This window comes from Abramis brama (genome assembly GCF_963993115.1).
Source record: "Abramis brama genome assembly, chromosome: 24".
NCBI classification, from domain to species: domain Eukaryota; kingdom Metazoa; phylum Chordata; class Actinopteri; order Cypriniformes; family Leuciscidae; genus Abramis; species Abramis brama.
In genome coordinates this window covers 1090689-1104663 of record NC_139986.1, presented here as the reverse complement: position 1 = coordinate 1104663, position 13975 = coordinate 1090689, and the positions used below count along the sequence as shown (strand labels likewise).

General features: G+C 46.4%; 1 protein-coding gene across 1 annotated transcript in view; it reads right to left on the bottom strand.

Annotated features, from left to right (window-relative positions):
• The window catches only part of LOC311075548 (uncharacterized protein), an 82920-nt gene that overhangs the window by 19966 nt on the left and 48979 nt on the right, over window positions 1–13975 (bottom strand). Inside the window, exons 18-19 of the mRNA XM_084103044.1 lie at window positions 11409–11453; window positions 10285–10338 (exon numbers count right to left, since the gene is read on the bottom strand). Of these exons, the coding sequence (XP_083959170.1) occupies window positions 10285–10338; window positions 11409–11453 (99 nt within the window). The remainder of the gene's footprint in view (window positions 1–10284; window positions 10339–11408; window positions 11454–13975) is intronic.

The window sequence follows — 13975 nt, the reverse complement described above, 5'->3', positions numbered from 1 at the left end:
TGTCGAGTGTGTGTGTGTGTCCATCAGAGGTCACCCTAACACTGTTCACTCTGTCGAGTGTGTGTGTGTCCATCAGAGGTCACCCTAACACTGTTCACTCTGTCGAGTGTGTGTGTGTGTCCATCAGAGGTCACCCTAACACTGTTCACTCTGTCGAGTGTGTGTGTGTCCATCAGAGGTCACCCTAACACTGTTCACTCTGTCGAGTGTGTGTTTCTATCCATCAGAGGTCACCCTAACACTGTTCACTCTGTCGAGTGTGTGTGTGTGTGTGTGTGTCCATCAGAGGTCACCCTAACACTGTTCACTCTGTCGAGTGTGTGTGTGTCCATCAGAGGTCACCCTAACACTGTTCACTCTGTCGAGTGTGTGTGTGTTTGTCCATCAGAGGTCACCCTAACACTGTTCACTCTGTCGAGTGTGTGTGTGTGTGTCCATCAGAGGTCACCCTAACACTGTTCACTCTGTCGAGTGTGTGTGTGTGTGTGTGTGTCCATCAGAGGTCACCCTAACACTGTTCACTCTGTCGAGTGTGTGTGTCCATCAGAGGTCACCCTAACACTGTTCACTCTGTCGAGTGTGTGTTTCTATCCATCAGAGGTCACCCTAACACTGTTCACTCTGTCGAGTGTGTGTGTGTGTGTGTGTGTGTGTCCATCAGAGGTCACCCTAACACTGTTCACTCTGTCGAGTGTGTGTGTGTGTGTGTCCATCAGAGGTCACCCTAACACTGTTCACTCTGTCGAGTGTGTGTTTCTATCCATCAGAGGTCACCCTAACACTGTTCACTCTGTCGAGTGTGTGTGTGTGTGTGTGTGTGTCCATCAGAGGTCACCCTAACACTGTTCACTCTGTCGAGTGTGTGTGTGTCCATCAGAGGTCACCCTAACACTGTTCACTCTGTCGAGTGTGTGTGTGTCCATCAGAGGTCACCCTAACACTGTTCACTCTGTCGAGTGTGTGTGTGTCCATCAGAGGTCACCCTAACACTGTTCACTCTGTCGAGTGTGTGTGTGTCCATCAGAGGTCACCCTAACACTGTTCACTCTGTCGAGTGTGTGTGTGTCCATCAGAGGTCACCCTAACACTGTTCACTCTGTCGAGTGTGTGTGTGTGTGTCCATCAGAGGTCACCCTAACACTGTTCACTCTGTCGAGTGTGTGTGTGTGTCCATCAGAGGTCACCCTAACACTGTTCACTCTGTCGAGTGTGTGTGTGTCCATCAGAGGTCACCCTAACACTGTTCACTCTGTCGAGTGTGTGTGTGTGTCCATCAGAGGTCACCCTAACACTGTTCACTCTGTCGAGTGTGTGTGTGTCCATCAGATGTCAGCCTAACACTGTTCACTCTGTCGAGTGTGTGTGTGTGTCCATCAGAGGTCACCCTAACACTGTTCACTCTGTCGAGTGTGTGTGTGTGTCCATCAGAGGTCACCCTAACACTGTTCACTCTGTCGAGTGTGTGTGTGTCCATCAGAGGTCACCCTAACACTGTTCACTCTGTCGAGTGTGTGTGTGTGTGTCCATCAGAGGTCACCCTAACACTGTTCACTCTGTCGAGTGTGTGTGTGTCCATCAGATGTCACCCTAACACTGTTCACTCTGTCGAGTGTGTGTGTGTGTCCATCAGAGGTCACCCTAACACTGTTCACTCTGTCGAGTGTGTGTGTGTGTCCATCAGAGGTCACCCTAACACTGTTCACTCTGTCGAGTGTGTGTGTGTCCATCAGAGGTCACCCTAACACTGTTCACTCTGTCGAGTGTGTGTGTGTCCATCAGATGTCAGCCTAACACTGTTCACTCTGTCGAGTGTGTGTGTCGATCAGAGGTCACCCTAACACTGTTCACTCTGTCGAGTGTGTGTGTCCATCAGAGGTCACCCTAACACTGTTCACTCTGTCGAGTGTGTGTGTGTTTGTCCATCAGAGGTCACCCTAACACTGTTCACTCTGTCGAGTGTGTGTGTGTGTCCATCAGAGGTCACCCTAACACTGTTCACTCTGTCGAGTGTGTGTGTGTCCATCAGATGTCAGCCTAACACTGTTCACTCTGTCGAGTGTGTGTGTGTCCATCAGAGGTCACCCTAACACTGTTCACTCTGTCGAGTGTGTGTGTGTGTCCATCAGAGGTCACCCTAACACTGTTCACTCTGTCGAGTGTGTGTGTGTCCATCAGAGGTCACCCTAACACTGTTCACTCTGTCGAGTGTGTGTGTGTCCATCAGAGGTCACCCTAACACTGTTCACTCTGTCGAGTGTGTGTGTGTTTGTCCATCAGAGATCACCCTAACACTGTTCACTCTGTCGAGTGTGTGTGTGTGTCCATCAGAGGTCACCCTAACACTGTTCACTCTGTCGAGTGTGTGTGTGTCCATCAGAGGTCACCCTAACACTGTTCACTCTGTCGAGTGTGTGTGTGTGTCCATCAGATGTCAGCCTAACACTGTTCACTCTGTCGAGTGTGTGTGTGTGTGTCCATCAGAAGTCACCCTAACACTGTTCACTCTGTCGAGTGTGTGTGTGTCCATCAGAGGTCACCCTAACACTGTTCACTCTGTCGAGTGTGTGTGTGTCCATCAGAGGTCACCCTAACACTGTTCACTCTGTCGAGTGTGTGTGTGTGTGTGTGTGTCCATCAGAGGTCACCCTAACACTGTTCACTCTGTCGAGTGTGTGTGTGTCCATCAGAGGTCACCCTAACACTGTTCACTCTGTCGAGTGTGTGTGTGTCCATCAGAGGTCACCCTAACACTGTTCACTCTGTCGAGTGTGTGTGTGTCCATCAGAGGTCACCCTAACACTGTTCACTCTGTCGAGTGTGTGTGTGTGTGTCCATCAGAGGTCACCCTAACACTGTTCACTCTGTCGAGTGTGTGTGTGTGTCCATCAGAGGTCACCCTAACACTGTTCACTCTGTCGAGTGTGTGTGTGTCCATCAGAGGTCACCCTAACACTGTTCACTCTGTCGAGTGTGTGTGTGTGTCCATCAGAGGTCACCCTAACACTGTTCACTCTGTCGAGTGTGTGTGTGTCCATCAGAGGTCACCCTAACACTGTTCACTCTGTCGAGTGTGTGTGTGTGTCCATCAGAGGTCACCCTAACACTGTTCACTCTGTCGAGTGTGTGTGTGTCCATCAGATGTCACCCTAACACTGTTCACTCTGTCGAGTGTGTGTGTGTGTCCATCAGAGGTCACCCTAACACTGTTCACTCTGTCGAGTGTGTGTGTGTGTCCATCAGAGGTCACCCTAACACTGTTCACTCTGTCGAGTGTGTGTGTGTCCATCAGAGGTCACCCTAACACTGTTCACTCTGTCGAGTGTGTGTGTGTCCATCAGATGTCAGCCTAACACTGTTCACTCTGTCGAGTGTGTGTGTCCATCAGAGGTCACCCTAACACTGTTCACTCTGTCGAGTGTGTGTGTGTGTCCATCAGAGGTCACCCTAACACTGTTCACTCTGTCGAGTGTGTGTGTGTCCATCAGAGGTCACCCTAACACTGTTCACTCTGTCGAGTGTGTGTGTGTGTCCATCAGAGGTCACCCTAACACTGTTCACTCTGTCGAGTGTGTGTGTGTCCATCAGATGTCACCCTAACACTGTTCACTCTGTCGAGTGTGTGTGTGTGTCCATCAGAGGTCACCCTAACACTGTTCACTCTGTCGAGTGTGTGTGTGTGTCCATCAGAGGTCACCCTAACACTGTTCACTCTGTCGAGTGTGTGTGTGTCCATCAGAGGTCACCCTAACACTGTTCACTCTGTCGAGTGTGTGTTTGTCCATCAGAGGTCACCCTAACACTGTTCACTCTGTCGAGTGTGTGTGTGTCCATCAGATGTCAGCCTAACACTGTTCACTCTGTCGAGTGTGTGTGTCCATCAGAGGTCACCCTAACACTGTTCACTCTGTCGAGTGTGTGTGTGTTTGTCCATCAGAGGTCACCCTAACACTGTTCACTCTGTCGAGTGTGTGTGTGTGTCCATCAGAGGTCACCCTAACACTGTTCACTCTGTCGAGTGTGTGTGTGTCCATCAGAGGTCACCCTAACACTGTTCACTCTGTCGAGTGTGTGTGTGTCCATCAGAGGTCACCCTAACACTGTTCACTCTGTCGAGTGTGTGTGTGTTTGTCCATCAGAGGTCACCCTAACACTGTTCACTCTGTCGAGTGTGTGTGTGTGTCCATCAGAGGTCACCCTAACACTGTTCACTCTGTCGAGTGTGTGTGTGTCCATCAGATGTCAGCCTAACACTGTTCACTCTGTCGAGTGTGTGTGTGTGTCCATCAGAGGTCACCCTAACACTGTTCACTCTGTCGAGTGTGTGTGTGTGTCCATCAGAGGTCACCCTAACACTGTTCACTCTGTCGAGTGTGTGTGTGTCCATCAGAGGTCACCCTAACACTGTTCACTCTGTCGAGTGTGTGTGTGTGTGTCCATCAGAGGTCACCCTAACACTGTTCACTCTGTCGAGTGTGTGTGTGTGTCCATCAGATGTCACCCTAACACTGTTCACTCTGTCGAGTGTGTGTGTGTGTCCATCAGAGGTCACCCTAACACTGTTCACTCTGTCGAGTGTGTGTGTGTGTCCATCAGAGGTCACCCTAACACTGTTCACTCTGTCGAGTGTGTGTGTGTCCATCAGAGGTCACCCTAACACTGTTCACTCTGTCGAGTGTGTGTGTGTCCATCAGATGTCAGCCTAACACTGTTCACTCTGTCGAGTGTGTGTGTCGATCAGAGGTCACCCTAACACTGTTCACTCTGTCGAGTGTGTGTGTCCATCAGAGGTCACCCTAACACTGTTCACTCTGTCGAGTGTGTGTGTGTTTGTCCATCAGAGGTCACCCTAACACTGTTCACTCTGTCGAGTGTGTGTGTGTGTCCATCAGAGGTCACCCTAACACTGTTCACTCTGTCGAGTGTGTGTGTGTCCATCAGATGTCAGCCTAACACTGTTCACTCTGTCGAGTGTGTGTGTGTCCATCAGAGGTCACCCTAACACTGTTCACTCTGTCGAGTGTGTGTGTGTGTCCATCAGAGGTCACCCTAACACTGTTCACTCTGTCGAGTGTGTGTGTGTCCATCAGAGGTCACCCTAACACTGTTCACTCTGTCGAGTGTGTGTGTGTCCATCAGAGGTCACCCTAACACTGTTCACTCTGTCGAGTGTGTGTGTGTTTGTCCATCAGAGATCACCCTAACACTGTTCACTCTGTCGAGTGTGTGTGTGTGTCCATCAGAGGTCACCCTAACACTGTTCACTCTGTCGAGTGTGTGTGTGTCCATCAGAGGTCACCCTAACACTGTTCACTCTGTCGAGTGTGTGTGTGTGTCCATCAGATGTCAGCCTAACACTGTTCACTCTGTCGAGTGTGTGTGTGTGTGTCCATCAGAAGTCACCCTAACACTGTTCACTCTGTCGAGTGTGTGTGTGTCCATCAGAGGTCACCCTAACACTGTTCACTCTGTCGAGTGTGTGTGTGTCCATCAGAGGTCACCCTAACACTGTTCACTCTGTCGAGTGTGTGTGTGTGTGTGTGTGTCCATCAGAGGTCACCCTAACACTGTTCACTCTGTCGAGTGTGTGTGTGTCCATCAGAGGTCACCCTAACACTGTTCACTCTGTCGAGTGTGTGTGTGTCCATCAGAGGTCACCCTAACACTGTTCACTCTGTCGAGTGTGTGTGTGTCCATCAGAGGTCACCCTAACACTGTTCACTCTGTCGAGTGTGTGTGTGTGTGTCCATCAGAGGTCACCCTAACACTGTTCACTCTGTCGAGTGTGTGTGTGTGTCCATCAGAGGTCACCCTAACACTGTTCACTCTGTCGAGTGTGTGTGTGTCCATCAGAGGTCACCCTAACACTGTTCACTCTGTCGAGTGTGTGTGTGTGTCCATCAGAGGTCACCCTAACACTGTTCACTCTGTCGAGTGTGTGTGTGTCCATCAGAGGTCACCCTAACACTGTTCACTCTGTCGAGTGTGTGTGTGTGTCCATCAGAGGTCACCCTAACACTGTTCACTCTGTCGAGTGTGTGTGTGTCCATCAGATGTCACCCTAACACTGTTCACTCTGTCGAGTGTGTGTGTGTGTCCATCAGAGGTCACCCTAACACTGTTCACTCTGTCGAGTGTGTGTGTGTGTCCATCAGAGGTCACCCTAACACTGTTCACTCTGTCGAGTGTGTGTGTGTCCATCAGAGGTCACCCTAACACTGTTCACTCTGTCGAGTGTGTGTGTGTCCATCAGATGTCAGCCTAACACTGTTCACTCTGTCGAGTGTGTGTGTCCATCAGAGGTCACCCTAACACTGTTCACTCTGTCGAGTGTGTGTGTGTGTCCATCAGAGGTCACCCTAACACTGTTCACTCTGTCGAGTGTGTGTGTGTCCATCAGAGGTCACCCTAACACTGTTCACTCTGTCGAGTGTGTGTGTGTGTCCATCAGAGGTCACCCTAACACTGTTCACTCTGTCGAGTGTGTGTGTGTCCATCAGATGTCACCCTAACACTGTTCACTCTGTCGAGTGTGTGTGTGTGTCCATCAGAGGTCACCCTAACACTGTTCACTCTGTCGAGTGTGTGTGTGTGTCCATCAGAGGTCACCCTAACACTGTTCACTCTGTCGAGTGTGTGTGTGTCCATCAGAGGTCACCCTAACACTGTTCACTCTGTCGAGTGTGTGTTTGTCCATCAGAGGTCACCCTAACACTGTTCACTCTGTCGAGTGTGTGTGTGTCCATCAGATGTCAGCCTAACACTGTTCACTCTGTCGAGTGTGTGTGTCCATCAGAGGTCACCCTAACACTGTTCACTCTGTCGAGTGTGTGTGTGTTTGTCCATCAGAGGTCACCCTAACACTGTTCACTCTGTCGAGTGTGTGTGTGTGTCCATCAGAGGTCACCCTAACACTGTTCACTCTGTCGAGTGTGTGTGTGTCCATCAGAGGTCACCCTAACACTGTTCACTCTGTCGAGTGTGTGTGTGTCCATCAGAGGTCACCCTAACACTGTTCACTCTGTCGAGTGTGTGTGTGTTTGTCCATCAGAGGTCACCCTAACACTGTTCACTCTGTCGAGTGTGTGTGTGTGTCCATCAGAGGTCACCCTAACACTGTTCACTATGTCGAGTGTGTGTGTGTCCATCAGAGGTCACCCTAACACTGTTCACTCTGTCGAGTGTGTGTGTGTGTGTCCATCAGAGGTCACCCTAACACTGTTCACTCTGTCGAGTGTGTGTGTGTCCATCAGAGGTCACCCTAACACTGTTCACTCTGTCGAGTGTGTGTGTGTTTGTCCATCAGAGATCACCCTAACACTGTTCACTCTGTCGAGTGTGTGTGTGTGTCCATCAGAGGTCACCCTAACACTGTTCACTCTGTCGAGTGTGTGTGTGTCCATCAGAGGTCACCCTAACACTGTTCACTCTGTCGAGTGTGTGTGTGTGTGTGTCCATCAGAGGTCACCCTAACACTTTTCACTCTGTCGAGTGTGTGTGTCCATCAGAGGTCACCCTAACACTGTTCACTCTGTCGAGTGTGTGTGTGTTTGTCCATCAGAGGTCACCCTAACACTGTTCACTCTGTCGAGTGTGTGTGTGTGTGTGTCCATCAGAGGTCACCCTAACACTGTTCACTCTGTCGAGTGTGTGTGTGTGTCCATCAGAGGTCACCCTAACACTGTTCACTCTGTCGAGTGTGTGTGTGTGTGTCCATCAGAGATCACCCTAACACTGTTCACTCTGTCGAGTGTGTGTGTGTCCATCAGATGTCAGCCTAACACTGTTCACTCTGTCGAGTGTGTGTGTGTTTGTCCATCAGAGGTCACCCTAACACTGTTCACTCTGTCGAGTGTGTGTGTGTCCATCAGAGATCACCCTAACACTGTTCACTCTGTCGAGTGTGTGTGTGTCCATCAGAGGTCACCCTAACACTGTTCACTCTGTCGAGTGTGTGTGTGTCCATCAGAGGTCACCCTAACACTGTTCACTCTGTCGAGTGTGTGTGTGTTTGTCCATCAGAGGTCACCCTAACACTGTTCACTCTGTCGAGTGTGTGTGTGTGTCCATCAGAGGTCACCCTAACACTGTTCACTCTGTCGAGTGTGTGTGTGTCCATCAGAGGTCACCCTAACACTGTTCACTCTGTCGAGTGTGTGTGTGTGTCCATCAGAGGTCACCCTAACACTGTTCACTCTGTCGAGTGTGTGTCTGTCCATCAGACGTCAGCCTAACACTGTTCACTCTGTCGAGTGTGTGTGTGTGTCCATCAGAGATCACCCTAACACTGTTCACTATGTCGAGTGTGTGTGTGTGTTTGTCCATCAGAGGTCACCCTAACACTGTTCACTCTGTCGAGTGTGTGTGTCCATCAGAGATCACCCTAACACTGTTCACTCTGTCGAGTGTGTGTGTGTGTGTGTGTCCATCAGAGGTCACCCTAACACTGTTCACTCTGTCGAGTGTGTGTGTCCATCAGAGGTCACCCTAACACTGTTCACTCTGTCGAGTGTGTGTGTGTGTCCATCAGAGATCACCCTAACACTGTTCACTCTGTCGAGTGTGTGTGTGTCCATCAGAGGTCACCCTAACACTGTTCACTCTGTCGTGTGTGTGTGTGTGTGTGTGTGTGTGTGTGTCTGTCCATCAGAGGTCACCCTAACACTGTTCACTCTGTCGAGTGTGTGTGTGTCCATCAGAGGTCACCCTAACACTGTTCACTCTGTCGAGTGTGTGTGTGTCCATCAGATGTCAGCCTAACACTGTTCACTCTGTCGAGTGTGTGTGTGTCCATCAGAGGTCACCCTAACACTGTTCACTCTGTCGAGTGTGTGTGTGTGTCCATCAGAGATCACCCTAACACTGTTCACTCTGTCGAGTGTGTGTGTGTCCATCAGAGGTCACCCTAACACTGTTCACTCTGTCGAGTGTGTGTGTGTCCATCAGAGATCACCCTAACACTGTTCACTCTGTCGAGTGTGTGTGTGTGTCCATCAGAGATCACCCTAACACTGTTCACTCTGTCGAGTGTGTGTGTGTGTGTGTCCATCAGAGGTCACCCTAACACTGTTCACTCTGTCGAGTGTGTGTGTGTCCATCAGAGGTCACCCTAACACTGTTCACTCTGTCGAGTGTGTGTGTGTCCATCAGAGGTCACCCTAACACTGTTCACTCTGTCGAGTGTGTGTGTGTCCATCAGAGGTCACCCTAACACTGTTCACTCTGTCGAGTGTGTGTGTGTGTCCATCAGAGATCACCCTAACACTGTTCACTCTGTCGAGTGTGTGTGTGTGTCCATCAGAGATCACCCTAACACTGTTCACTCTGTCGAGTGTGTGTGTGTGTGTGTGTGTGTCCATCAGAGGTCACCCTAACACTGTTCACTTTGTCGAGTGTGTGTGTGTGTCCATCAGAGATCACCCTAACACTGTTCACTCTGTCGAGTGTGTGTGTGTGTGTGTGTGTGTCCATCAGAGATCACCCTAACACTGTTCACTCTGTCGAGTGTGTGTGTGTGTCCATCAGAGATCACCCTAACACTGTTCACTCTGTCGAGTGTGTGTGTGTGTGTGTGTGTGTGTGTGTGTCCATCAGAGATCACCCTAACACTGTTCACTCTGTCGAGTGTGTGTGTGTCCATCAGAGATCACCCTAACACTGTTCACTCTGTCGAGTGTGTGTGTGTGTCCATCAGAGATCACCCTAACACTGTTCACTCTGTCGAGTGTGTGTGTGTGTGTGTGTGTGTCCATCAGAGGTCACCCTAACACTGTTCACTTTGTCGAGTGTGTGTGTGTGTCCATCAGAGATCACCCTAACACTGTTCACTCTGTCGAGTGTGTGTGTGTGTGTGTGTGTGTCCATCAGAGATCACCCTAACACTGTTCACTCTGTCGAGTGTGTGTGTGTGTCCATCAGAGATCACCCTAACACTGTTCACTCTGTCGAGTGTGTGTGTGTGTGTGTGTGTGTCCATCAGAGATCACCCTAACACTGTTCACTCTGTCGAGTGTGTGTGTGTGTCCATCAGAGATCACCCTAACACTGTTCACTCTGTCGAGTGTGTGTGTGTGTCCATCAGAGATCACCCTAACACTGTTCACTTTGTAACACAATCGCTGCTTAACCTCTTATCCCTGTCTAAATTGCTCTTGTCTCTCTCAGGATCTGATGAGCCGCTGTCTGGGACACGATCCAATTTCTCTGAAGTGTCCAATTTTCCCGGGTCAGTTGACACAATGAGAGGGTAAAGAGGTAAGCCTGATGCATTGTGGGACGTTTACTCACCGGAGGTCCTCTCGGTCCGGGTGAGCCTTTCTGGCCAGCGGCTCCTCTTGCACCCTAAACCCCCCGACACCAGATCCACAGCGTTACACACACACACACACACTGATGGTGTGTGTGTTAAAGATATGATTCTTACACATGACCGTTTTTAACCTTGTTTATTTTAAAAATGGGTGAATTTCACAAAACCTGTCTGACAGATTTCATTAAAAAATCACAAGAAATAATATTTTGCATAATTTAAATGTTTTGGCACCATTAACATGTTTCACACTATTATAAAACATAAATACATTACTTAATATTATTGTAACACTTTACAATAAGGTTTAATTTGTTAACATTAGTTAATGTATTAACTAACATTAACTAACAATGAACAATACATTTATTGCAGTATTTATTAATCTTTGTTAAGTAAGGGATCATGTACATCCAGCCAGTAGTTATGTCGGAATAAACCTGACAGGGTGATCAGGATCTGGTCTTCGTAACACAAAATGGCCGCCGCTGCGTTTGTATGAAACGAGAGAGAGCAAATCCACGATACTGGATGGCATAATTAAATAACTGTACACAACATATTGATTCGACTGAGTTTTAACATTTTATTAGCTCACCAAACACAAAACTTCCACGAAGAAAAAACTTTCCTAGCGAGCGAGCGTACGTAGGATATGTAGGAGTGTTCCTACGTATACAACTATATATGTATAGTTGTATAAAAATACAGCTGTTCATTGTGTGTTCATGTTAGTTCACAGTGCAGTAACTAATGATAACAAATACAAAATTTAATTTTCATAATGTATAAGTAAATGATGAAAGTAACAGTAACTAAGATTAATAAATGCTGCAGAAGTATTGTTCATTATTAGTTAATGTTAACTAAAGTAGTTAACTAATGCTAACAAATAAACAATAAAATAGTGTTATTGTGTATTATTATTAATAATAAAAGCAAAACAGTAAAATGTATAACACTGAAACTGACTTATATAGATATAGACAGATATATATTCACCTAAACTGATTGATTGATTGATTGATTGATTGATTGATTGATTGACACAAGTCGTGGTGTGTGTGTGTGTGTGTGTGTGTGTGTGTGTGTGTGTTCATACCTGTGCTCCGACCGCTCCTGCTTCACCGGGAAACCCACGGATTCCCTGGAGAGAACAAAATCCGTCAGCGGCACGCTTCATGTCCTTGTGTTTCACACAAACACACACACACACACACCGTCGAGATCAAGTCCCAATATACTTTCATCATTCATCATTTTACAGGATTACCAGGATGCCACTCAAGTAATCCTACGCTCTGGAAAAGCTATTGCTGTAATGGTAGCCTGCCAAGAAAAGGACACAATTGACTTTCTGACATTCACACATATTCAGTGTCTGTTTTTCTCGCCCACTAAACGACTTTAATTGAGATCCATTAAAAACTTCCTCCATGATCTGCTTCTGTTGAGGCTCCAGTGAGTCAGTGATGATCCTCATATTAGAGTACGAAGTCTCTAACCAAGTCATTACGCACAGAAAAACAAAAACTGCACTGTTAATATTTTCCGCAAAAATCTGACTATCATACTCTTTCTTGAAGATTTAAAATCACGTCTGCTGATGTTTCTATTCCTGTATAAAAATTCCTGTTATCCAAAGGAATTTATTTTATTCCTTTGGATAAAAGCGTCTGCTAAATGACTAAATGTAAAAGGCACTTTTAATATCTCAGAATATCTCATGTTTAAGTTTAATTAGTATTTTACTTGGTAAATGACTTTTAATTACTTTATCATTAATATTATTATTGTAAACATATTATTTATATACATTTATCATTTATATGAAAATATATTATTTATTTATTTATTAATTTCTTTATCAAATTATAAGATTATACTAATGAGAATCACTATTGCAAAATAATGGGAATTAGCTCGAAATGACCACAAGGCCCTTTTTAATACCTCAAAAACATCAATTGATTTAAATTGATTATTTATAAATATATATGCATTAAACATATTATTATTGTTATTGTTCATATATGTACAATTATTTATTCATTCAACATCAACAACAACAGAAAAATACTACAGTAATGAGAATCTAATAAGAATCATAAATTATGGGAATTGAGAATTAGCTAAAAATTTGCCCAAAGCTCTTTTATACCTCAAAATATCTCATATTTTACATTAAAGTATCAAAATGAAAACATTTAAATAACATGCATCAGCTGTTCTCTTTGAAAAAGTTTCTTTTAGTGCATTTGTGCATTAAAAATGGAAAATACTTTAACAGATGTGTGAACGTTCTGTTAACACCTAAAACAACCACTATTTACTCCAAAAATGAAATACGAGAACCAAATGCCTCTTCCTTCCTGCCACAGACTCAATAACAACTTCAAGATACCCTGATGAGGATCTAAAAATGGAAATGTCATTTGTCTTTTACTAGAAAACACTCATGCAACAAAGTGGGCTTTAGTTTCAGCGGGTCCCGCATTAGAGCAGCTTCACAACATTCATCTTTTTTCAGCACCTGCGGTTGTTGCCCAAATGTTTGTGTTCACAAAAATGAATCATCTGTTGTATCTTCATAAGACTGAATAACAGGCTTATGAACAGTGTGGAGGAAACATCAAGGTCCCTAGAGATTACACAGCAAGGCTAGTCACACAGCTTTGAAATGGAGATTCCTGCATAAAATCTAGCCTTAATAAGTCATTTCATAGTGAGTGACCATCGATTGCGTTTCACTCAAAGGCTCTTCTTCTTTCAGAGAAGCTGAATTACATTAAAAAAACTTCTGAGGCCATCGCAGGTTTAATTTGAGAGGAAACACTGCAGAAATGTAAGAGTACAGGAAGGAGAGCGAGACTGTAAATGTAATTACCTGCAGGATGAAAGGAGTCACACATGACCAGAAAAATGAGTCAAGTGTTAATTTGCCAGGTTGAGATGTAATGATTAGTGGCAGAAAATGACTTATTAGCAAATCACAGCAATGCTCTCAAGGGCAAAGCCAAATGGTCCAAATATAACTGACGGATTCAGGTGAACCAGCTCATTACTGGCAGAGGACATTAATCATTATTTATAAAACAGAAATAAATAAAACCAAACTCACAAAATCTCTCAAGATCGCGTTTGGGTTGCATTGCACCTTAATATCAAAAAAGAAAAAACGCAATTATATTTTGCTTGAAGAAAATTATGCCTAAATTTAGGACGATTCATATTTTTTGCTTTGTGACAATATATATTAATGAAAATAAGCATTTGAGAAAAAAAAAAAAAAAAACTCATTATATAATTTATCTAAAAATACAAAACAGGATGTGTGCTTCAGTGCAGGAGGATTGAGGCCGCGTCACGCGTGTGCTTCAGTGCAGGAGGATTGAGGCCGCGTCACGCGTGTGCTTCAGTGCAGGAGGATTGAGGCCGCGTCACGCGTGTGCTTCAGTGCAGGAGGATTGAGGCCGCGTCACGCGTGTGCTTCAGTGCAGGAGGATTGAGGCCGCGTCACGTGTGCTTCAGTGCAGGAGGATTGAGGCCGCGTCACGCGTGTGCTTCAGTGCAGGAGGATTGAGGCCGCGTCACGTGTGCTTCAGTGCAGGAGGATTGAGGCAGCGTCACGCGTGTGCTTCAGTGCAGGAGGATTGAGGCGGCGTCACG